This window comes from Lemur catta, chromosome 15 (assembly GCF_020740605.2).
Source record: "Lemur catta isolate mLemCat1 chromosome 15, mLemCat1.pri, whole genome shotgun sequence".
Lineage (NCBI taxonomy): Eukaryota > Metazoa > Chordata > Mammalia > Primates > Lemuridae > Lemur > Lemur catta.
The window spans coordinates 40459185-40485326 of NC_059142.1; the positions used below are offsets into that span (position 1 = coordinate 40459185).

At 49.9% G+C, this 26142-nt stretch overlaps 1 protein-coding gene across 2 annotated transcripts; it reads right to left on the bottom strand.

Annotated features, from left to right (window-relative positions):
• Positions 1 to 548: 548 nt before the first annotated feature.
• MPP3 (MAGUK p55 scaffold protein 3) lies at positions 549 to 25162 on the bottom strand. 2 transcript variants are annotated; one of them, XM_045526678.1, is made up of 18 exons: positions 24213 to 24252; positions 23895 to 24013; positions 23595 to 23672; positions 22365 to 22445; positions 22003 to 22140; positions 20141 to 20222; positions 18881 to 18966; positions 17485 to 17559; positions 15329 to 15525; positions 13494 to 13558; positions 12139 to 12159; positions 11563 to 11604; positions 10261 to 10425; positions 10077 to 10157; positions 8687 to 8780; positions 8392 to 8500; positions 6933 to 7055; positions 549 to 1674 (listed from the first exon to the last, which is right to left on the bottom strand). In XM_045526678.1, exons 1-18 carry the CDS (start codon positions 24235 to 24237, stop codon positions 1498 to 1500), a joined length of 1758 nt encoding a protein of 585 aa, XP_045382634.1. In that variant the 5' UTR covers positions 24238 to 24252; the 3' UTR covers positions 549 to 1497. The 2 variants fall into 2 exon arrangements, with proteins under 2 accessions (XP_045382634.1, XP_045382633.1); XM_045526677.1 differs by lacking the exons at positions 11563 to 11604; positions 12139 to 12159 and adding an exon at positions 25090 to 25162 and having other exon boundaries at positions 24213 to 24275.
• Positions 25163 to 26142: the final 980 nt, after the last annotated feature.

Below are 26142 nucleotides of genomic sequence, written 5' to 3' on the forward strand. Positions count from 1 at the left end.
TAGAAATTTCTAAATGAGCAGCAAACCTTCTCCCTGGTGCTTCACCTTTGACCTGGCCTCCTTTTCTTCTCATAAGTAAAAGAGTTTGAAAATGTATGCATGTGTAAGCAGCCTCTTTTAAGGCTTAGAAGTTATAGCCACACTGCAAATTGTTGTTAATTCTAGCTGTGAACATATTCCTCACTTATAAGTCAATTATGTTAATGAGTAGCCTTAGTTATGAGACCACAAAAGAACAAGGCAGTATAATATAGTGGCTAATGATCATCTCTGGTATTTGGGAGATTTAGGCTCAAATACCATAGTTCTGCCATTTTTTTTAACCTATGGAAGCTTGGGCACATTATTTAAACTTTCTATGCTTTATTTTTTTCTTATTCATATAATGGGATGATAAGAATCCTACCTCACTGGCTTGGTATATTTGTCAAGGTCATGTATATAAAGGCCTTAGCATAGCATCCAGCACAGAACAAAGACTTACAAATGCTGGTTATTAATAACAAATAAAACCCTCCGAGCAGCTAAGAAAAATCACAAATCCTGTGTGACATTCATCATTTTTGCTCAGAGACAACCCATCAGGCCCACACTCTGAGTCTATATACTTTTATTTGGACAGAAATGCTTTACTATGGCTTAGACATAGTTTTAACAGGGAGAGGCATCTGGTTCCCCACAATCTAGCGCAACAGGAGCCCCTATAATCTCAGTGTAGGGACAGGCTAGAACCAAGGCGATCGTCAGTAACAAGAGGGACCACTGGTGATACAGACAAATCAAACAAAGCAAGGGCTCAACTTTAGGAATCTGAGGGTATTTAGAAAGGGGAAGGTGGCCTTACATTCCTCAAGAGACCCTGAAGGCACTACTGCATTACAGAATAGCACAGTAATTCCCGTTGATGGTCAAGTGTGCCTCAGTTTTCCAGAAAAAGGTCATGTACGCTCACTATTTAAAAAAGCAGAGAGCCAAGTTTTCTATTACCAGGCAAGCACTCACTATCAAAAAAAAAAAGTTAAAATCAACATTTTAGTGCTTTGAAGACAGGAGAACTTCAGCTGCATGGAAAATCCTCTTGAGTAAAACAACTTAGCTTCCAACAAACTCAGATAAATGAAGTGTCACTATGTTTATAAAGCTTAAACATCTCTACAAATCAGTGCTGTATAAATTAACCACCACCACCCCCAAAAAGACAGTGGCTACTTAACTTTGGTACAAAGAATCAGGGTCAACTTGCCTGTGACACTTTAATGAATGAAATGTGTTGTTTTCTGATATGCCCCTTTCAACTCACGATCCCAAGAGGGGCAAGTGCAAAACAACAGACAAAACCAACAACGAACAAGACTTCCCACTTCTACTCTTCTTGATGATGGAATCTGTGGAGAATTCTGCCCCTCTCTGCGTTTGAGACTCCTCGATGGTGAAATGAGGGAGACTGGACTACATGGTCTTCAAAGTCCCATCCAGCCAAGCTGTTCTGGGATACAGTTACCTGACCCAACTAACAGGCACCCAGTGAGTGCCCTTGCTCAGCTTCTCTAAGACCACTTTGAGCTGGCTGTAGGCGCCCTGAAGATCTTCCTTCACCAGCACAGCGTCCACCAGGTGCCCGTAATGCTGGTCTATGAAGGCGGCAGATGCGGCCATCTCTTGCTGCTCCTCGTCCTGCAAGGAAAGGGGCAGTATAGAGAACTGGGCTGCTCTCCTATGAGAAACCTAGAGCCTTTGTCTTGGGCACGTTCCACCCTTAAATTTTTAAGTGATGAGCAGATGACTGTGCCCATTGCTAACCAACTGCAAACACAAAAACAGAGAGTAGGGACAACATCACGTCAAACTTCAAAGAAAGTTAATGGGCAGCAGACATAATCGCTGTTCATTCATTCACCCATAAGACTCCTACTGGGGACCTAGGAACTGAAAGCCATGACGTGAAGTGCTTTGGGGGATGCTGATTCCTTATCTGTGATTATATGTCAACCTCACATCTCCTGCCCCTAAAGTAGTTCCATAGAAGTATTATTGTGTTGCATGGCAATTTAATATACAGGTTAAATAATTACAAGAAAGAACAATAAATAATATTAACTGCAGAAAAGCAAAGTTAGCATTTCTGGAATCAACCAGGGGAAGAAGGAGAATAACCCTAACGCCCTTCTGCAGACTCCTAAATTCATAATGCAGAACTCAATTCTTCTTTCCATTTCCTCATACCAAGGCCAAACACTAGCACAGTAGACAAAGGGAAGTTATTTAAGAAAGTGCTGGGACAACTCTAATCAAATTCCCCATTTCCTTAGAGCACTGGATTTCTTTAAGACTGTCTTCCTGACATGTAACATTAAGGTATAGAGAAGAACCCCCTCTTACCCAATATGGGCACTGTGTGCTTCTTCATTCAAAAGAATCTCTAATAAGTAGAATTTCAGGTGGGTAGCTGACTGACAATTAGCCTGGTTTTTGGAAGAAAAAGTGGCAGATCCACTCTAAGTAAAACTACAGAATGAATTTGTCACTGGCATTCTCCCACTTCCCTTTCTGTGCCTTTCCAGACCTCTGTTGCCTTCTCTCCTCTGCTTCTAGGGACTCAGTGTCTTCACGCTGCCATGGGGGGTGGGGAGGGTAAGTTCTGTCCCCTCCCAAAGAGACACCCACACTCCAAAATATTTCCTGCTCCTCTTTTCCCTGTCACCAATCAAAACCCAATTCCTACTTTAGTGAGAACATCTGCAATGTCAGGAGATGCGTTCTAAAGTTCTAGGGAACAGTTTTTGCTTGCTACCACAAAGTCTGGCATAATTTCTTCTCTTCTTTCTCCCAGGAGGAAAAAAACTGGATTAAATTGGGAGATGCTTCCAAATTCTAGATCCTATATAGAATGTTCTAGCAGGGCTACTCTTAGACTCAGAAGCACTCTGCAGTGTCCCAGTGCTGCCCCTGGACCTTCAATCCCACCCCCCCACCCCATTATGCACACATCCTATGGACCTGTCTGCTGCTTCCAGAATTTCTCCTCCTCTGGGAACTCACATGGTTCATCCTGGAAGCATTTAGCTATTTAAGAAATTCTAGAAGGAAAATTTTTGCTAGGTACCACAATCTTCCTAGTAAATATTTTCATCTGGAAGGAACTCAAGTAAATCTCTAATGGAGTAAAATGTGTGACATTTATGTTGCAGCCATAGATCCCCTGAACCCTTTTCCTGGCCTGTAAAGGTGGAACTCACCCACTTACGGCTTCAGCAAGAGAGTCACAGCCCTGAAGATCACATAAGCAAGATCCCCCCGACGCTGGCCCCCGCCCCCTGCTGGATTAGCTTGCTGGATCAGAAGGCAGAAGCCCCATTAACTTGCGGGTGGCAAAGACGGACATACGTGACCATAGGGTGTTTTATATAATAAGTCCCCCTATCTGAACTTCAGGTACCAGATAATGGACAAATATTTAACATTACACAAAACCCAGGCCTTTGTGAGGAATTTCTCCAAATGTGGTCTGGGGTCTGCCTACATGATCAAAGTCACATGAAAGGAATGTATGTTAAAAATAGAGATGCCTGAGCCCCACTCCAAGCCTCCTACGTCAGAATCTCTGGGAGTAGAGCCAGGGACTCTGTATCTGAACAGCCTCGCTGTGACCCTGCTACTTACTTGTGTGGAAAATGACTGTGGCTTCTAGCTTTCAATTTAAAGAAAAAAAAAAAAAGAGAGAGAGAGAGAGAATGACTGTGGTCGCAGGGTCTGGAGACACTAAAGGGGCAAGATGGGATTGCACAACTGCTAGGTGAACTGACCCACAGACAAGGGAAAACATCAGCCAGTCGCACTACATCATTAGCCCACCTGCTCGAAGCGCAGCATTGTGGTGGGTAATAAAGGAAATGGAACAGATGACAAAACTGGTCAGGCTGGAAGGACACTGGTAACAGACTGCAGTTCTGCTTCTCTTAGACAACCATGCGCCAGGGACGGTTCTGACTCCTAGAAAGCTGATGCTTCCTGTGGACTTGACGATTTGGCAGAACTTTCTTTGTGTCTTGGGAAGCTGCCTCGTATTCTCCTTTATGCCTTCCTGACTCTTTTTAAATAAGGCTCTTCCCCCCAGTTATTAAATTCTTTCAATCCTGAAATATTTCTAAAATAAAACAAATCTCCCCAAAATATAGTAAAACCAGTTGACAAACTGATCCTAAAATTCATATGGAAGTGCAAAGAATAGCCAAAAGAATATTGAAAAAGAAGAACAAAGTTGGAAGACTCATACTTCCTGATTTTGAAACATATTATAAAGCTAGTAAAGTAATCAAGACAGTGTGGTACTGGCAGAAGGACAAACATACAGATCAGATCAGTGGAATAGAATTCAAAGTCCAGAAATAAACCCTTATTTTTTTCCCAATTGATTCTTGACAAGGATGCCAAAATAATTAAATGAGGAAAGAACAGTTTTTTCAGCAAATGGTGCTAGGACAACTGGATATCCAAAGGCAAAGTATAAAGTTGGACCCCCTACCTCCCACCACACACAAAAATTTACTCAAAATGGATCATAGACCCAAATGTAACAGCTAAGACTATAAATATCTTAAAAGAAAACAAAAGAGGAAATTTTTATGACCTCAGATTAGACAACAGGTTTCTTAGATAGGACACCAAAAACATAAGTGACAAAAGAAAAGATAGATAAATTTTTCAAAGAACACTACCAAGAAAGTGAAGAGACAACCCACAGAATGGGAAAAAATACTTGTAAATCATGCATCTGATAAGGTACTTGTAAGCAAAATATATAAAGAATTCTTACAACTCAATAATAAAGACATAATCCAATTTTTAAATGGGAAAGTATTTCAATAGATATTTCTTCAAAGAAGAAATAAAAATGGCCAATAAACACATGAAAAGATGCTCAACATCAATAATCATTAAAGAAATGCAAACTAAAACCACAATGAGACACCACACCCACCGGTGTGGCTATAATCAAAAGGCAGACAATGACAAGCACTAATGAGGATATGGAGAAATTGGAACCCTTGAACACTGCTAGTGGGAATGCAAAATGGCACAGCTCCCATGGAAAAAAGTCTGGTAGTTCCTCCAAATGTTAAACATAGAGTTACCATATAACCCAACAATTCCACACCTAAATATACACCCAAGAGAAATGAAAACACATGTTCACACACCAACTTGTACATGAATATTCATAGCATTATTTGTAATAGCTTAAAAAGTAGAAACCACCAAAATGTCCATTAGTTGATGAATGGATAAACAAAATGTGATATTCTATACAATGGAATATTATTCAGCCATAAAAAAGAATGAAGTACTGATACATGAATGAACCTTAAAAACATCATACTAATTAAAAGAAGCCAGATACGAAGGTCACATGTTGTATGATTCCATTTATATGAAACGTTTGGAAGAGACAAATCTATAGTAACGGAAAGTAGATTAGCAGTTGCCTACAGCAAGGAAGGAGTTGGAGGGAAACAGAATGCGATATTCTAATGGGCTCAGGGTTCTTTTGGGGACAATGAAAATGTTCTTAAATTGTGCTAATGGCAACAACTCTGTGAATATATCACCAAATTGTACACTTTAAATGGGTGAACTGTGCGGTATGTGAATTTTATCTCAATAAAGCTGTTAAACTCCCTCTCAAAAAAAAAAAAACACATAGTAAAACAGAAAACAAAACAAAAATTAGTCATGAGCCTACTATTCAGGGAGAACTGCCTTTACCATTTTAATGTATTTTCTTTGCGTGTGACACAAAATTAAAATCATAATTTTTAATTTTCTGATTTATTTTCATTTGACATTTTATTGCATTTGGCTATGTATCAAATATTCCTCAAATACAGGACTTTTAAATGGCTATAATAATATTCCATTCTCTCCTACGAGTGTCACATAACAGGGTATTAAACTGAGCCCCACTAGTGAACATTGAGGTTGTTTCTGATTTTTTGTTCTTGCTATTCCCACCACCATGATGAGCACACTGTCTGTTTCTAAGTGATGCTAGACCAAGCTGATGATCTCCTTAGAGTTCCTAAAGGAGAAAATTTCTAATAGTCCTTCCAGGCATGTCATTCTAAATAATTTATCCCTGTGGACAATTAAAACAGGGAATTAGTATGAACCATGATAGCATCAAAATTTTTACTTGGAGGGAGCTTCCTGACCAAGGGGAAGGACATGAGAAGGCTTCCTTCAGCTGAAACCAGCTGCCCAGGACAGCATGCAAAGTCTACTCTGGAACTCGGTTGCTTTGCAACAACTTCCATCTCACTCCCCTAACCAACCCTATTGAAAACCAGAAAAAATAAGTCACCAAGCCCATGTGTCCTGGAAGAACTTGGTCAAATATTTAGGTTTTGGGTGAGGGTCCTGACACACACTGGGCTGAACAGAGACTCTATGACAGTGAAGCAGAAGTTCATTTAGGAACATATTAGATCATCTCATCTACTAATTTTAGAAATAGATTAATTCTCTGATGATTCAAACTGGTGTGAAAGCAATGATAATGACCTTGTTATTAATAGTTGGCCTTGCAATTTATACTGGGGTTTGGCTTAGGAGTTCAACAGATGAGTGTAGTTTGTCATACTCAGTTCAGGTCCTTGACAGATGTCATATTTTGGGGGAGGGTGCTTACACAAGGGAGTGGAAGGTAGTGAGCCCAGGCAAAGCCACCCCTGCCTGGTTTGGGAGGCACTTCTGGCTGTTTCACTTTGAGCCTTCTGGTCACGTGACCATCTTCTCTAAGTTTTGCCAACAGACAAAATGGAAAGATGGTTTTGTGCAGAAGGTATGTCCTGTGTCCCTTGTCAGCTGCAAGCACCCTTACGCTCCAACAGCCTCCTGCAGGCCTTCAGGAAAGAAACGATCAGCTTTAAACTTACAAGTGGGGCTGCTGTGTCCTCACAAGCTGGGGACATAGGTGGCGTCTTTCTTTGTTCCTGGATTGCAGGCTTCACAAATATAACATAGGGTTTGAACTCTGAGGTCCTCAGTTGTTTCAGTGCCTGAGAGAGAAAGTTCAGGATTATATACTTTTGAAATACTTTATTGTGAAACACACTTTTTAAAGCTCAAGGATCCTGTGCTTCAATGCTACAATCTCAATGGCAAAGGTCCTGGTTACACTGATCCCATGACAATGGACTTCTACTAGGCAGACCAACTGCTCATTTTCTCGTCCTTCACTTTGACACTGAACTCAGCGGGGCCCTGAAGGCATGTTTGCTGAGAACTGAAGGTTCCAAAGCCTCAGCTCAGAGAGTTACCATCTCTCTTAGCTCTGACCCCTCCAGCTCTAATTAACCTTCTAAGGCTCTGCCTCTGCCGTGCAGCTCCTGTCGGACAACAAGAACTCAATGTGTATCTATTAATATTTAGTTAAATATCATCAATCTGGACTACGCTAATGCGCAATGTGTGCTATCACACAGGCCTCCTCTGGATAGTCAAAGAAGAAAAGCTTTGCAAAGCAAATGAGATCACTTGAAACAAAATTGCCAACCGTAGGTTTCTGATATGCAAATCGTATAAATTAGTGCATTTTATCTACCATGTAAGGGCCTCTATTTGGAAACAGTATTAAAATGCTGCATGCACTATCTGAACACACACACAAAAAAAACAGTACAATCACTTTTCAAAAAAATTGTTGAAATTTGGACTTTTAATTTTGACTACTAACTCCTAGTAAGTCCAAATGAGTGAGAGTTTTCCTTCATAGGCACAATGTGATTTTTGGAAAATGTTTGTTTCAAGCAAACTTGTATAAAATGAAGCCTGCGGTTTATATCATAACATCAGAGATATGCTTCTATAGAGAAAAAAAAAATCCCCAGATTGAGCTCAAAGCTTGGAAGTTTTTCTGAAAGACAAGGTTAAAAAGACAGTTAAGCCCCTGCAGAGCCAGCAGCATGCCGGGTGTGCAGAACTGGAGATGTGTTTGAAGGACTTCACGGGGTCATGTCTTCCTCCCTCCTTTTCCCTTTCAAACTGTTCTCCTGACTGCCCCCCTCATCGGTTCCCTAAGCCACTGATTCCACCTGCTCCAGCTGGGGAGGGGGTGGCCTGGTGCCACAAGCTCAGCCCCAGCTTTGCCTGGGACTGTGGGCCACCAGAGGGTCCACGAGCTCCCTACAATTAATGCAGTGTTTGTGGATAGAGGAGCATGTTTGCGGGTACAAAGCTTTCATCAGATTCTCAAAGGGCGAGCCAAGGAAATTTAACGTCCAGTGTTCTGGACTAAAAATTCCCTAGTCTGGGATCAAGTGCTCTTTAAGATGCACAATCTCCTAGGTTATAAATTCCACTAACTGGAAATGCCCAACTAGCCCAGGAACTCACTTCCGGTTCCACGTCCACCAAACAAACTTTGTTTTTGGCCATAACAGCCTGAATGGCATCCAGGCTCGTTCCGTAGAGATTCTCTTTGTACTCGCCGTGTTCCAGGAACCTGAAACGCCACCAGAGGAGAAAGGACCTTTAGTGCCCGGGCATCCCTGAATTAGCAAAGAGCGGACGTCCCAACACCACTTTTCTCTGGCTTCCCGCATCCTTTCCGGACACCCTCCCAGGAGGCCCAGTGGCCTATGGGACAGTGACAAACACAGACAGCCAGTTGGCCCCTCAAGCAACGTACTTGTTGTGGTGTAAGTCGGCCTCGAATGCTTGCTTAGAGACAAAGTGATATTCCACTCCGTCCTTCTCATGGCTCTTTCGGGGCCTGGTGGTATCTTTTCAAGAAAAAAGAAGGAAAGTTGGGCAAAAAGATGTCACATCGCAGTGAGCAGGGACAGTAGCAGACCTGTGCCCTCACTCAGGGGGGCCACTGCTGATTTGCGGGTGTAAACCAAACACTTCCATTCATCAGGCTCTCTGCCTTTCCAGACATACCACTGATTCACACAACTCTTTGATGTAGGCAAAAGGAGGCGTCCCGTTTTGCAGCTGAGGAAATTCAGGGGCGGGAGATTAAGCACCATGCACAGTGGCCCCAGCCGGTAGGTAGCAGAGCCAGTGTCAGTCTGTCTCGTACCAGGCACATGCCCTGAGCCACTCTGCTGAACTGCCTCACAGCTGCCGTGGCTTTTAAAGAATTAGGGACCCTGAGTCCTAGCTTTTATTTCTTCATTGTTTTTCTTTTTTGAGAGCAAGAGGCCACAAATACATTTGACCCTGCTCTATGCTTTTAATTCTTTATTCAATTATTTCTCATTCGGGAGAAAAGGAGACATGAAGACAGACCCTTTATGGATTAGATATTTTCCAATAAGGCTGGCTCTCAAACAAAAATTTTAAGACACAGTGTTTTCCCATTGATTTCCATAATAGAATTGAGATGTACACTTCCGGGGGAAATCAGGTCTTCCACAGAAAAAGAACATGCACAAAGCAACACATAATTTTTTCCAAATGAAAAGATGGCATCTTTGGGGACTGTGTCTTCTGGCCCTTGAGGGGACCCCAGGGATGCTCTGTGCTCTACATGTAGCATCTTAGTCCCACCCCTGGTAGAGCTGCAAGGGTCACTTTTCCAACCATGTCATTCCCTTGCTTAAAAACTTTTGTTCATCTTCTGATTACATTCTAAACACTTCAGATGAGCATATAAGACCTTCATTATGTTCCCAAACCTCTGACTCAGCTTCATCTCCCGCCACATCATCTGCACTAATTTCCCCCGCCCCTAACAGTGCAACTCTGAGTCACACCTCCATCCGGTGGGTACATGGGGGTCCTTAGTGTCAGGTTGAGGCTTCCACTTTGCCTGCAGTGTGCCCTGAACTCACCTTCTACTCCAGGTAGGAACCAGGCAGGTGGTCTTCCAGCTTCTGTCTCAGAGGGTCCCAGTGGACCACTGAGAGTAAGTTTCTTCCCATCATACCTTGGTCCCACAATCTGCCTAAAGCAAACAGTGCCTGGCAGTCCCTCAGACCCAAAGTAAGGATTAGGATGGATCTACGGAGTCAAGTCCCCAAGAAATATTCATGTTTGTGCACACAAACACACCCCCACACGGGCCCTCTTACGTGGAACAGCAACCCCAAAGTGCTGTGGGTTCTCAGCCACCACCTTTTGCTTCAGCTCGTGCAGTCGGGCTCCCAGAGACCCTGAGAAACAAAGGGAAGGCTGACCAGGGTCCCTGCTGAGCGACCTCCCTACCCCCTGGGGAGGAAACCAGCCCACTCCCTGGGAACCCAGGACATCACCTACCGATCAGAACCACCAGGCGGGGCCGCTCTCCGGGCTGGTGTTGGTACCTGGCCACCTCTTCATATGTCAGCAGCTCCGGAGGCTCCGCTACTGAGGACGCCTTCCCTTCCTGTGAGCCACCCAGCCTCTCCCTACAGCCCAGCCGGAAGCTCCTCCGAAGACCAGCTTGGAGGGAGGAGCAAAGGGACCCTGTGGCATTTGTCCCAGGATATCCCAGGAGAAAGTAAAGATTTCCTCCGCTTGGCCAGACTTGGAGGTAGGACTGAGTCCCCTGACTTCTCCCAACCTTCTCCTGCTACAGGAAGGGGCTGTCCAGGAAGCACGGTAATACAATGACAGGGTGATCCCTGGCATCCACAAGTTAGGATTCAAGGTCACTGTTTTACTCGGCATGTGACTGACCTCGGACAAGTCTCTTCCTCTGTCTGAGCCTCGATTCCCTTATCTGTGAAATGCAGATACAAATCTACAAATGCAATTTGTGGTACTAGATTGGATCCTGGACCGGGAGAAAATGCCCTAAAGCTGCGGTCCCCAATGCCTGGACCGCAGACGGGTGCCGGACCATGGCCTGTTAGGAACCAGGCTGCACAGCAGGAGAGTGAGCGAAGCTTCATCTGTGTTTACAGCCGCTCCCATCGCTGGCATCACCCCCTGAGCTCCGCCTCCCCTGCCCCACCCACCCCGGAAAAATTGTCTTCCATGAATCCGGTCCCTGGTGCCAAATAGGCTGGGGACCACTGCTCTAAAGGATATTATCGAGACAACGGATGAAATTTTAATGACAGTATAGAAAATAATAGAATTGTATCCAGGTTAAATTCCCAGAATTTGATAATCACCCTGAGAATGTCCTTGGCCTTGAGAAATACATGTAAAAATATGGCAAAGTGTCAACAGTTGAATCTGGGTGCCCAGTATATGGGAGTTCTTTGTACCATTCTTACAGCTTTTCAGTAAGTTTGAAATTACTTCAAAGCAAAAGTTTAAAAACGTTTTGCCTATCTCTAAGGCCTCTGACAAAACCAAAATAAACAAAGTGAAGGTACTCTGGAGTGCCGCACCGTATGGTGGCAGTGCTAGCACTGAATCAACTTCAGTTAACACGGGATAATAAAACTGGTATTAATGGAGGGCTCTGTGCCCAGTGGCTGGGTAGGGCCCCAGCCCCTCCTCTGGCTGACAGAGCTGAGGGGAGATGTGGGTCCCGCAGGCTCAGCTGCTCTCGAGGGTTCCAGAGCCCGAGGTGGGGTGGGCTGTGCGTGGGGGCGGGGGTGCCGGGGGGAGAGCCCTGCTACTTACCCACGTAGTGCCCTTTGAGGTACCCCTCACAGTCACAGGTCTCTGGGAAGCAAACAGAGGGAGGGACACTCAGCCAACCCAGAGGGACCCAGCACCGGGAGGGCCAGGCAGGAAGTGCCTCTGGGATGATGCCATGTCCCGGCCACCCCAGGAAAACAAGTTGTTTCTCTCAGGCCTCCATGCTTAGGGCCCAAATAGCCTTCCTGGGCCCTGGCGGGGGTGCTGGTCACAGGCCCGTCCCTGAGTTGGGACAGGTGTGAATAAGGAAGAAGGATTCATTCCTCCCTGCCCCACCCTCCGATCTCCTGTCTCCTACCCAGCCCAATCACGGGGACGGCTGGGCCCTGTGTGCCAGGTAGGCAGGGAAGGGCCCCCAGGCCTCGAACCCTGTCCCTACCAGCTCTGCCTGTAGCAAGGAATAGGCCGGTCCAGCTGGCAGAGCAGGGGGAGGTGTGCAGAGTGCTGGAGGGGCACAGCCACCCAGAGTGGGGAAAGGAAAAAAAGCCCCTCCAGCCCTAGATATTCCACAGAAAAGGGGCCTTGCCCATGGGCACAGGGGACAAATGCCAGGCCTACCTTTGTCACAAGGCTGATCATCTGCGGTTTGCACAAAAGACAGATGGAACAGCGTTAGTGGAGGGGAGCAGGGGCCCTGCGGCTGAGAGGCAGCCACAGCCCTGGGTGCCTGAGGAGCCCACCATCTGGCCTCTCTCTCTCCTCCAACAAACCTGTGATCTGAGCTGTGGTCCATTATTAAACCCCAAGACCTGCTCTAATTAGTCTTCTTGTGTGTGTCTCATTAGCAGCCCAGAGAAAGCCAGCTCATCACTGGTGCAGGCAGCCCCAAGGCCAATGCACTCAGCAGCCCCTGCAACATGACAGCACGTCTGGAAAAGTGGCCGTTAGCAGCGGCCCACGGAGCGGCTCACTCCGGGACCCTCCAGTGGGAATCGCACCTGCTCTTCCTCATCTGGGCTTTGAGACTTGTTCGGGAAAATGCAGATGCCAGAGGGTGGAGCCAGGTGGAGCAGAGCTGCAGGCCAGCCGTGCCCTGGTCACAGGGCACGAGCTCAGGCCTCTCCTCGGTTACGACCCCGCGATCTCCCCTGACCCTCAGAGAGGCCACACCCTGGAAAAGCTTCCTCTCTGTATGAGGCCCTAAGCTGGGACTCTGGTCACAGGCCTTCTGGAACAAGAGCCCAGCTTAACTTAACCTTGTGAACCTCCATTTGCCATCTCGGAAAGGGGATGCCCAATGCTACCCACTTCACAGGGTTGCTGTGACGGTGAAAAGGCAAAAAGGCTGGGGGCTGTGTTTCCTAAAAGGTAAAGTGCTACACAGAGCAGGGTTGCCAGACAGAATATAAGATACTCAGTTAAACTTGAATTTCAAATAAGCAACACATCATTTCTTAGTATAAGTCTGTCTCAAATATTGCACAGGACATGCTTATGCTAAAAAACAGTTCATCGTCTACCTGAAATTCAAATGTAACTGGGCGTCTTTTATCTGCACTTGCTAAATAAATCCAGCAGCCCTGACATAGAGGCACAGGACCTCTTGAGGGCTTCTCTGTTCCTTTCCAACATCAGTGTTTCTTCAGTCTGCAGGGTCAGAGAGCCCCTGGACTCTAATGAGCACTGCAGACCCGCTCCCAAACACACACACACACACACACACACACACACACACACACACACGTGCGCGTGCGTTTGCACACCATTTAGGGGGAGGCGCTAACATATCCCCCAGTGTCATCTATGGGTCCCAAATATAGAAGCTCCTCTCTGGGGAATAGCTGCCTCTCACCCACCCCGTTCCCCCTCCTCATGCCTCTCCCCACCCCCTCCTTCCTCCGGAGGCCCCCCTAGTCCCGTGCCCACTTCTTCCCGGCCCCTCCCTAGAGTGCCGTCCATGCCCATCTACTCACAGGGGGGCTTCTTGAGGCTCTGGGGGCTCGGCAGGGTGCCCGTGGCTCTCCGGTAGCTTAATCGTCTGCAGGGAAACAAGGGGATGGGTGGGCCCATGAGCTGGGCCAGAGAATCAGTTTAAAGGAGCCTTCTGGAAAACTCAGGAAACCGAGGCTGGATCCCTGGGCACATGCTTCGCAGGGAATTCCAAGGGTTCCCAAGGCGGAGGAAACCAAGTCTCTCCCTCTGGGAAAGTTCGTCCAGCCCAAGCTGGCCACACGCAGGGATCCAGCCCAGTGTCCACGGTCACCAGCTGGTCGTTACTTTCTTAGGGCTCATTCCTGAGAAAACGAGGCCCCTTCTCTACTCTCAGCCTCCCTATTGCTGAGGAAGCTGCGAGACAGCAGAATGACTCCCAAGAGAGGCTGAGGACAAAAGTGACCCTAATGTAATGCCCCTGCCCTGCAAGGGAGAGCCCAGCCCCAGGGCTGATCCAATACGGGTGGACAGGTGACCAGGGCCTCATCTCTGAGTTGAGGAAACGTCCCAGGGTTCTTGCAGGTGTCTCGATTGCCACATTTAAATGCAGCTAAAGAACCCTCCCCCACTCCCTCCGGTAAGATGTGGCCAAGATCCGTCAAGTCAAAAGAGCAGATGGGTCTGGGGCTCCCCTAAGAAAACAGCAAGACCTCAGCATCTCAGAAGCACCTGGAACGGCCGTGAACACAGATCAGAGTCTGCCCTGGAGTTTCTGATTCAGCAGGTCTGGGGTGGGGGCCAAGGATTTGCATTTCTAACAAGTTCCCAAGTGATGCTGGCAGCCCTGGCCTGGGGACCACACCACAAAAGCCACTGAGCTTCTGTCGTCACCCGCATCCCACACACGAGATGGAGAGAGGGCTATAAGCCACAGGGAAGCGACACAGTCATAACTGCCACACCCGCTGACCCAGACTTTACCCTTCTGGAAATCTATGCTAAGGAAATCATTTAAAATACCCAGAACAGTCTGTGTAAGGTAAGTATTGCCGCCTTATAAAGGTGAAAAATTGGAGATGACCTAAAAGTGCAGCCAAAGGAAAGTAGTGAAGTCACTTAGGTATGACCCTTCCTCTGAGAAGCCTTCCTTGCTTGCCCAGGTGAGGGCGTAACCTTCTAATATGAACTCGCAGAGCACCATGTCCTCCTCCCTCATGCCCATCTCATTTATATAAACTGTTCGCTTGAGGAATGCCTGACTTAAGTGGGAAAACTAAACTACAAGCTCCTCCAAGGCAGAAACCATGGGCCCACAGCAGTCTGCAAGACGCCAGGCACAAGGCCTGCTCAATTCATGATAAATACTTGCTGCTCAGGAATGAAAGGTGTATCTCCTGATGAAATATTATATAGTCATCAAAATCACACTGCATAGAACATATAGTAATATGGGAAATGCTAATGTCAAATTATTAAGTTTAAAAAAAAAGGCAAGACCCCACATTCTGTCTGCCACACTCACAGAAAAAGCACAGGCAGGACAAAAATGATGCTGTTTAGATAGTGGAGAGACTTTGAGTAACTTTTTTTCCCTAGTCCTGCACTTCTACATTGTTATATTTATTTCTCAACTTTCTCTATGCATTATAAAATATATGTTAACTTAATGACATAAATTTCCATACCTTTCTTTAAATCTTAAAGCAGCCCTCTTGTTAGGGGACAAGAAGAACAAACACAAGTGCAGTTGGCACTTACCTTGGGGAACAACACCCAGTGGGCTGAGCTGGCAGTGGCGGCAGAGACTGGGGGTTTGGCATGTACCCGAGCCTCTGCCATTCTGGAACCAGCCCTTTACGACACGCCCCGGACTCACCTCTCCTGGAACCGCTTGGATGGGATGAGGCCGGCACGGAGATTGGTGTCCCCCACTCGCTTGGCCTGCCACCACGTGGGGTCATCCTGGCTCACCACCTCCAGGACCTGCCTGCGCTGGAAGGGCAGGCCCGCCTCCTGGCAGGGGATGGCCCGGTCCTCCCGGGGGTTGTAGTGGAAGAGAGCCCGCATGAACACCTGCACAGGGAGGGCTCCGGTGAAGTGGCCCCTCTCCAAGTGAGCCGCATCGAAGGCCAAATGACAGTGACCAACCATACTTAGGAAGAACAAGCAGCCTTGAGAATAGAAAGTTAATCAGACACACATTGCACCTGGGTTCTTGTTGTTGTTCAACCATTATTGGATATTATCGTCAGGAAATCCATCCCGAATCAAAAACCTAACAGATGGGCAGAGGACTGAATTTCTCTTTCCCACTTAAATATCTCCCTATTTACCTGACCTGCTGTCCTCACAACAGCACACACACGGCAACAACTAATCCTTAGAACAAAAAGTAAAGGCAAGCACAATTGTAACTCGAATGTTATTTCTGACATGCCAACTGCTCCGAAGGAAGTCAGACGCCATCTGTTACATAAGTAATCTCGATGTTTTGGTAAGAACACAAACATCAACAAAACTACTGTTACCGGTTCCTCAGCATCACTTTTCAGTGGGTAATTGACACCCACAGTTTTTACAGCTCGGTCCTGCCTCATCTGCCACAGACTTGGCCGAGCCCCAACTCCCCCCGGAGTCCCCCTCTCTGGAGAAGATGGGGTGAGGACACGGCACGTTTTCACGCTTCCTTGTTTTCTTCTATAATTCAGGGACAGGTGGCTGCCCCAGGGAGCTTTCTAAAACACAAGTATGGCTGCATCACTCCCTTCCTTAAAAAAAAAAAAAACCTTTAAGAGCTTCTCACCACCTATGGGGATATCTTGTGGGCGGCTCCCCCATCCGCCAGAGCTGTACCATTTCAGTGCACCCTGGGCTGACTTCCAGATCAGCTGCTGGCACCAGCATCTATCACTTGCATGTCTTTGCCTAAGGACTTCCACACCTGCACCTGTACCTCTATGTCTAAGGATTTACTTTCTCTGGCCACTGGAACCTGCTCTACCCTAATCTGACAGCAGGAATTGCGAGGAGTTAATCCTGGGAGCAGCCTGGCAGAAATTGGTATATAGATTCCCCAGCTCCCAGGTCTCTTGGGTGGGACGATGGAGGTGTGTGTTCTACAGGGGATCCCCAAGTTCCCCAGAAGGATTAAGCTCTACTTGCCCACAGTAGTAACTTACTTGATAACACAGCCCTTGTCAGATTGGCTGCCTTCCCTTCTGCACACCTGTACTGGCCTTTCCTGAGGTCGCCTCCCAAACAAACAACTGGCATTCAAATCTTTTTCTCAGGGTCAGCTTCTGAGAGACCTCAAACTAAGCAGGGATTATGCCCAAATCCTTAACAAAGCATTCAAGGCCATTCAGAACACAGGCTTAACCACCTCCCCAGCAAACCCACCACCACCTCCTTCTCACTGCTCCGGACACACACTCCTGTCCGTGATGCCTGGGACCCTCTGTACCTGCACAGGACTCAGCCTCAGCTTCCCCCCAAGTCCTACTCATCTTCCTCCTCCTCAAGCCTCGGTTCCAACACCCCTACTCTGTGACGCCCTCCAAGGTGACCGTAATTCTTCATACAGAATCTTGCCTGCTTCCACGTAGCAATGAAAGACTTGCTCCCTGGCACCAGGAACCCTCGAAGCCACTAATCGTCCCTGTCTCCAGCATCTGGCAGAGCGCCTGGCACAGAGGAGGTGGCCAAGTAAGGTAGGCTCAAATAATTAAACAAATGGCAATTACTTAATTGGTCCAGAATCCGGCACATTTCGTACCTTCTCCTCCTCTTCACGGCCCTGATTTTCTATTTCAATTCAAATAACCTTGCCTTTGATTAGTAAGCTACGTCAAATCCTGTTTAGAAAGAGGCAGAGTACAAACAAATGAATCACTTTGTGACTGAATTAAAGTCCTCTTTAAATGCAAACCCAAGGTTACTAGGACCAGGTCTGTGATCTGTTCCCAAATGACGTTTTAAAAGTCTAGACTGGATCCCAAGCAGAGAGAGGCCCCGTGAGCCCACCTCCCCTACCTTGCTCTCCTTCAAGCGGTCCTCCTCCTGGGTGGCGGGGATGATTTTTAGGGTGATGGATCCCTGGGACTGGGCCTGGAAGGAGAGAGAACAGAGGCTCATCACCTGCCAGGTCCAACCCTTCGTGGGATCAAGTCTTACTTCTCAGGTCCAAACACTGACATTCAGAATGAAAGTCAGACTCACAGCCCACCTGAGGCCCACCTTTCTAGGATGGTGACCTGGTTGAGTTAACTAAAGCAAAACTCAGAAACCAAGTATCTGCATTTTCAAAGGACAAACAGACAGAGATTTTAAATGGGAACCCAAGGATCCTCCAAGCACTGAATCCCCCCTCTCCACCCCTCCTGATCTCCAGGGCCCCAGAGGGCTCCCTTCCTTGCTTTCCTTTGGGTCGTCTGAACACCCAATTTCAGTCTCCTGTTCCTCTTTCCTGCCGGATTCAGGGCTGGGCCCTGATGAGTATTTCCCGCTTTGCTTCCATTTTCCCCAACAGCTCTCCAATATCAGGCCACTCCCAGCTTTCTAGAAGGTCCCCTTCCCTGCACTCCAGAGACCCTGCACCCCAATGCTGGGGGCCCACGACGAAGAATGCTGTCGAGCCAGGAAAGCACAGCCCACCACATCATCTCCTGGCCCTGCGTCACTACCCAGAACTCCCCGACCATGGCTCTGGAACACAAGGAGGTTGGTACTCAAAAGCTGGGGCAAAAAGACTGAACGGCCTGCCCGCAATCTGGGTCCCCTACAGCAGGGCCTTAAAGAGTGGGCCTCCCCTCTTGAGATCTCATCCTGTTTCTGTCCTCTTGCTAATCAGAAGTTAGCAAGGAATGTCATGCTGGAGGAAGATCCCCGAGGATAAAGGGAACAAAGCTATGGTGGGGGCTTTTCTGGGGAGTTTCAGTGTTGACTTAAACTCCCCAGAATGGATGACGGAGGTTGTTTTCATCCCAGCATTGAATATCTAGAATCCCCTATAGTAGCAAAGGACTTTATCCTGTTCCAGATGTTTCTGCCCTAATGATAACCACATGTTTGTTGAGAAACCATCTCCATCCCTACTTTAGAGGAAAGGAGATTGAAAACTGAGATGATCTGATGACTTGTCCAAGCTTGCACAGCTACAAAAAGGTGGAGCCAAGATTCGAACCCAGGACCCCAAAGTGTCCTCATGAAAGGGAGCAGGGAGGGAGGAGGCGGGGAGGATGGCTGTGCTGAAGGGTGGGTCTGAGAGCAGCAGGTGGACGGGAAGACCCCGGGCACACAGTAAGGCCACTGTGCCTGACGCCTCCTCAAGGCAACAGCGAGGCTGAGCCAGAGCCTGCCCTGGCTCCAGGAAACGCCCTGTTCTCGGTGTCTGAAGCCCCCGACATTCCCGTAAGCTCGCAGCACGGACCAGGATCTGGCTGATCTCGTCGGGCCGCTTGTGCAGGACCGCGATCCCGTTCACTTCTCGGAGCTCGTCTCCCACGTGGACCAGGCCTAGGAGACACAGGGACAACCATCAGCACAGGAAGAGGCCCCCGGAGCTCTGCACTCTGGGTACCCGAGGAGCCCACTGCACAGCAGACTACAGGTGTAAAGCCGGCAGGTGGGACTGGGGCAAACTGAGCCCTCCTGCGTCCTGGGCACTTCACTGGGCATGGCGGTCTCACAATCACCAGTCAAATCTCCAATTTACAAGTTGGCAGCTGAGACCCAGGAAGATTAAGCAGCTTGCCCAAGGCTATGCTGCTAAGAAAGAATGGAGCTAGTATTGGAGCACAGCTACCGGGAGGTATAAAGCCTGTGTTCTTTCTACTGGAACCTCTGCTTTTTTAAGAACATCATTAACTCTTCACCTTCCTGGGTTTAAAGACACACTCCAACAATGGCCTTCCTAAGTCTCAACAAGGAAACTTAAAAGCCCCAGTGAAGATGTCATCAAGAATGTTACACACACCATCTATCAGCCTCTGCTTTGACGACAAGGGTCCCTGCATATGGCAGGGTCCTATTTACTGCTTACCCTCAGCACCGGGCAGCAGCAGCAGCATCGCCTGGGAGCGGGTGAGGAGTGCAGAATCTCGGGCCCAACCCAGACCTGCTGCACCAGAACCTGCATTTTAACAAGCTGCTCAGGGTATGCACATGCTTGTTAATGTTTGAGAGGAACTGGTCTAGGATTCTCTGTGACAATTCCCCGGACTTCAAGGGTAATGTCCCCTACACCAGGTTTGCCTCACAGCTTAGCAGTCCCTCCACACACCAGTGATTCTCACCCTGTTTTCCACCCAAACAAATCTGGGGCATTAACACCCTCTCCCCATGAGAACAGCTTGCAAGGAACCTGGGGTTGGGAGGAAGGATGTCATCCCTGCCCCCCAGTTAGGAATCCCCCACCAAGCCCTTGCTGTGTGCTTAATTATCATAGACCTCAAGCTAAGCCAATGCATGAGCCCTTTCCTGGTGGCCCCGAAGTACTCCATGCCTGTTACACTTTCAATTAAAATTTCTACTGGGCTTGGGAGGAGATGCGAATTCCAGCCCCAACCCCAGAAAGCAAAGCGCATCCCAGACAGGTGACCCAGCAGGAGCGGGTAAGGAGGCCAGGGAGCAAAGGGGGAAGGCCCTGGGATGATGGCCGTCATCCTGGCCAGGCACTGCCACCACTCACCACTCCGGTCTGCCGCACCCCCTCTCATGATCCTGGCCACCACAACAGCCCCCGAACGCTCGTCCCGCCGGATCGTGGCACCCTGCATCCGACACAGAGCAGGCAGGCTCCTAAGAAGCCGTCCCAGACCACAGGCCCCGACTCTCTGAGCCCAACACAGCCTCCCTCATCCCTCCATCTGCCACCCCAGAAGGCAGATCAGTGGGGACCTTCCCACTGCAGAGGACACAATAAAATCGACGTCTCCCGTTAGCATAGCACCGCACTTTACAGTTTACAGAGCACAATAACCCTGAGACATTTTAGATGAGGGACTGGGGCTCAGAGAAGTTAAGGATCCTCAAGGTCACCCAGCCTGTAAGGTGGAAAGCGTTATATGATGCCAAACCCCATGCTGTCACTATCACCTCTCTGTCATTTCACAGCTCTGTCCACTTGCAAAGACATTCAGTAATGAGGATAATATGTGCCAGCACATTCAACCTGCCTCTGACCAACCACAGGGTTACTGGGGCTTCTGTTGTTGCCGAGGGGAACCAATTATGCCCCAGCCAGAGCTTCAGGACAAGGACTTGGCCCATGAAGCACAGTGACGATGACACCTAGGATGACAAAGGTACTAATGAGCCTGGATTCCCTGCACCACGCAGGCTGGACTGTTGAGAGCTCTGGAGTTGGACAGCTCTGGGTGTGAACCCAGCTCTGCCATTTACTAAAAGCATGTGGCCTTAAGCAAGGAAGTCCCTTAACCTCTCCACACCTGTTTCCTCTGGGGTATGGGATCCCATTTAAGTGGAAGGTTGTTGCAAGGATTACACCAGGTAATAATGCACGCAAGGCACTTAGCACACAGTACGCGCTCAACAAATGTTAACCATTTATTATTGGCCATCACTGCAAACACCTTTGCACACTTATTGTTAACTTCACCCTTGTCACCTATTTGAATTATATGAGATCATTATTGCTGGAAGAAAGGTCGTCAGGTAAGAACTCCAGGGCTTCTTGTCCCTGAGACCTGCAAACCTTCCTGCATCTCTGTCCATCACTTATTCAGCTCTGAACTGCAGGTACTCAACGTGGGGCCTGCACAGGAGGGCCCATGCTACGTAGCCGAACCGATGGCTGTCTCCCTATTTGACAGGTGAGGAAACAGAGGCAGAGAAGAGATCCTCATCTGTTTGCAGGAGTTGCAAATAAGGAACGCCAGCTGTGGTGTTCTCTAGAGCAAGCACTCAACTGTCTGGACTTCCACCACTTCCCTCCAGCTAAGAAACAACCCTGTCCCTTCACTCAGTAAATCAATGCTGAACCGGGACCAAACGGACAACAAACTGTCAGCTGGGCGGAGGAGTGCCTGGGCCCTGCGCTTCCCCAGGATTCAGAGCAGGGGTCCACAAACTGCTTCTATAAAAGTCCAAATGTAAATATTTTAGCCTTTTCAGGCCGCATAGTCTCCGTCACAACTTCGAGACTCTGCCATGGTTGTGGAGAGGCAAACACAGGCCGTATGCAAGTGAGCAGGCACGGCCGTGCTCCCAAAACACCCCAGTTATAGAAACAAGCCAGGAGCTGGGGTTGGCCCTGGGGCTGCATTTGTCCACTTCTGGGTCAGAGGGTGGTCAGAGCCGCCCCATATAGCTGTGCAGGTTATACACTACACCACGTGGCTTGGCCACAGTTGAGGGGGGCTGTATCCACCCAGGAAAGGGGGTTACCCTACACACAAAGGTCTGCAGGGGCAGCAGCGGCCCTGACAAAGCTGCCATCACTCACTCTGAAGACCTCAGGAGGTCACTCAGTTTTCTGGGTGGCAGTGGGGTGCAAGGGAAGGGTGGGGAAGGGAGGGGGGCACCACATACCAGGGGTTCCTTGTTCTTCACCAAGCGGACAATCTTCACCGATTCCTCATCAAAATCTTCGTCGATATTATCAGGGAGAGGGGGGAGGACAGGGTCGAAATTCTTCTGGGCAACTGTGTCATGTACCATGAGCACAGCCTGTCGGGAAAGCAAGAGAAATGGGCTGGCCCACAGAGCACAGGGCTCTGCAGGCCTTGGCTGGGCAGTGGGCTGGAGGGTCTGGGACGTCGTGCCAGAGAGACAACCACCCCAGACACTGGGGCTGAGCAGCCTCCCTCAGATGTCTCCCTGAAGAGAGCTCCCTCCACCCCCATCCCCGGAGACACAGAGGCGTGGGCGGGCAGGGGCTGTGGCGTGACTACCCTGAGGTGGGGGGTGGACAGCAGCTGGAGCAGCTCCCTCTCGTCACTGTGCACGGAGGCAGCCTGCAGCTCCTCCATCACCTGCAGGGGAATGAGACAGAACGCCACAGCCAGCTGGGGGTGTCCCTGGCCCCAAGTCTACTGAAAGTCCCTCCTCCCTGGACCGCAGACTCAAGGGCACCCCCAGGAACAGCTGCAGCACCCAGGGGCACATGAGCCCCTCAGCCACCCCAGGACGATGCGCCCAGGGAAGCCACGCCAGGGCTCAGGGGTGCTTGAGCAGCTCTGTGGGGTTATCCTACTAAGGGTTAACATATTAAGCCCTTCCTGTGTGCCATCTGCTCTTTGTGGACCTTGTCACCAACTCTCACAACAAACTAGATGTAGCAGGTCCTAGTATCTTGCCATTTTACAAATGAGAATCCTGAGGCTCAAAGAGACTAAACATCTTGCCCAAAATCACAAAGCTGTAAGTGAGCACAGCCAGGATTTGAGCCTGGGCTTCTGCAACTCTGTTGTCTGTGCCCTCACCATGATGCTATTTTATGAATTCGGAAACTGGAGCGCAGAGAGGTTAAGCGGCCTGTTTAAGGTCACAGAGTTAGTGGCAAAGGCAGCACTGAGCCTGGGAGCCGGGCAGTCTAACATGCCCCTAATCACATTCCACTCCACGGGGCACAGGGGATGTACACCCAGGCCATCTCCTGGGGTCAGGTGATTGACTCAGGAGCTGGTCTTAGTCATCAGCTGGGACAGCTTTTCACCAACCACAGTGCACAGAGGACTAGGTCCACGAGAAATTAGGAAGCATTTCCTCAAAAAATGAGAAGCCTGAGCCAGTATGTGGGGACATAAGGCAGGTCGCCTGACTTCAGGACTTCACACTGGCCTCCTAAAGCACAGTACAATGTGCTTATTGACTATTCAAATCGCCAGTGCTCAGAGCAGTTTGGGAACTGCCAAACCGATCCAAGAGGAAACTGACTTTCACAAGAACTTTCTCAACAACACACAGTAAGTGGGGGGCCCCATGTCACCGTGTCTCTCAGCCTGGCCCAAGGCTCACAGGTTCCTCCCTGCCTGTCAGGGAACCCAGATAGGAAGAGAAGGAAGGAGACACTTCTTCACTTTTGGACTCCCAATGCCCGGTGTCCCCAGGCTAAGCAATGGTGACAAGCAAGATGAGGCAGCCCTACAGAGTGGGGACTTATAAGGACGTAAGGGGCTTACATCCTCCGCGAGAGCCACAGCGCTGTGCAGAACTGGAGTCGGACTCTGCCGTTCGTAATAGCGAAGCTTCTCATGAATCTGCAAAGACAGCCGATATCACCACACACCCATCCACAGCTGCGGGGACACCTAGGGCTGCAGATGGGGTGACGGGGCAGCATAAAACAAAGTCCCGCCTAGTGGGCCAGTGAAGTCCCTCCTTCCTGGAGCAGGGGGATGGCTAGGATGACCACTGAGGGTCACAGACAGCTAGGAAGACCTCTAGAAACCCTCCCCAGGTGGGATGAAATGGGACTTCACCTTCATTAAGTAACTGAGGCTTTTTTCACTGAAAACATCCCTCAGAAAGCCCATCTCCTCCTTGTGGTTGGAGTCTGGTCTGAGCTGAGAGGTGAGCAGCGCCAGGGTTTCGTGCAGACCTGCGGAGAACAGAGCGTCAGAAAAACAAGGTACAGCCAACGCAATGGGTACTCCCTGCCCTGAAGACCCTGGACCCTCACACAATATTTCAGCCCTGCCCTGGGGACATTCTCTCCCCAAGCTCTCATTGCTAGGGCTTGGAGGCTGCCACTCTTATCTTCAGGGCTGTGATAGGCCCAGCCCGGGAGAGGCACTCACCCGAGTCCTCCGACAGCACCGGCATGCCTGTGCCAGCCAGGTCTGGAGCTCTCCCTGCAGATCCTGGGAGAAAGTGGGGGAGGGGGGCGGGGGTAGGTGCTGACAGTCCATGAAGCATATTCATTCAACAAACAGTAATCACACAATTTCTGTGTTCGTCTATGACCAATTTGTGTACAGAGAGGATGGGAACAAATAACTCTGCTCACTTTTTTCAGAGAGGAAGGAAATAAATCTAAGATTTGCTGAGTGCCCCCAACGTGCCAAGCATTGTGATGGGTGATTTATGTGATATTTTTCTGAATCTGGGTAAAGTCCTGAGGAATGAATACTAATGTTTCCATTTCACTGGTGAAGAAACAGAGGCTTGGGGGACTTAGTGACTTGCGGGTCACGGTCCATACTCAAGTCAATTTTCCAGGCTGGCCTTGCAGGTGCCAAGTTACCCCTGCCTGACAGTGGATGCTCTTCTCTGCAGCACCCCTCACTGTCACCTTCTAAGAGGCCCTGCTCAAGTCCCCTGCCCAGACACACCTTCAACAACTGCTGGCTGGGCCTACAAGCCCCTCTCCCCACAACCTGTCCCCAAGCCCCGACCCAATGGGAGTCTCCAGGACGGAGCGCAGAGAGGGAGTGCAGAAATGAAAGTCAGGTTTCTACTACGCGGGACGGGGGAACCCCTATCTCAGGAGGCCCCCAAAGGTGCTCTGCAGCACGTGGACCTCAAAAAGTCCTCCTTCAGAAGGGGACAAGGAGAGTCATGATTCATTCATTCTGCAAACATGGAGCCAGCCCGCCGCGCTGAGCATCAGTGACACTAAGAGGCGTAAGAATGGTACCCCTCCCTCCAGCCCCCGCCCCCCCACGCCGGACTCACCCTCCGACTGCTTCCAGCCGTGCCCGCCCCTCTCCCCGCAGGCAGCCGAGCGCTGGCTCCAGCTCCCTTCGGAGGGAACCTGTGGGACGAACAAGGAGCGCCGCTGGGCGAAGGAGAGGCTGAGCCCAGGGGACGCTCGGAGGGCGGTCCCGGAGGACGGAGCGGCGGGGAAGGAGCTGGCGCCCGCGGGTGGGGGTGCGGGAGGCGGGGGACCGAGGGGCGGGGACTGGGCCCCCCAGGCTGGGAGCTCGCTGGGCCGCGAGGCAGCCGGGGCACGCGCAGGGCGGGTCTCGGCCCTTCCTCCCGGCCCGCCCGGCCCTCCCGCCGCGGCGACCGGCTCCCTTGTCCGTTCCTACCTCGTAGCTCCGGGATCTCCGCTCCGCGACCCGGAGGCGCGCGGGTGCCCCAGCTCTGGCGCCGCTGGCTCCGCCCTCCCGGCCCCTCCCTGCTGCGGCCGCGTCGGGCGGGGGCGGCGGAGCCGGAGGAGGCGCGGGAGGAGGGGGAGGAGCGCGGGCAGCCTCGGCGGTGGGCACCGCTGTACCCCGCGGGCCCCGCTGCGCTCGCCCGCGTCCTCCCCCTCCCGCTCTCCTGAGCCCGGAGGAGCGCGTGTGCGTGCGTGTGTGTGTGTGTGTGTGTGTGTGTCCCCTCGCCCGGGCACACAGCCAGCCTTCTCTGTGACCCCCACCGCCCGCACATCCCCAACCCCTCGCGAGTGGAGGCGTGGACACCTGCTCAACGTAGAATTTGATTTTGCAAACATTTATTGAGCGCCTTCCAAGTGCCAGGCACTGTGCCAGGGGCCGGGGCTTCAAAGAGGACCAAGGCAGAGATCCCGGATTTGAGGAAGTCCCAAGCCGGGCGGGGGGCCGGGCAGACGCGAGGGCAACTCGCTGTAACAATGCAACGTGCTGGGAAAGATTTATCGGTGCGCGCTGCCCTGGGGCGCGGAGCAGGGAGGCAGGAGAAGTCGCGCTGGGGAGAAGGCGGGCTCGGATCTGCCGGGCTGTAGCGGGGTGGGGCTGCGGGGGGTCGGGGAGGGCGACTAGTGTCCAT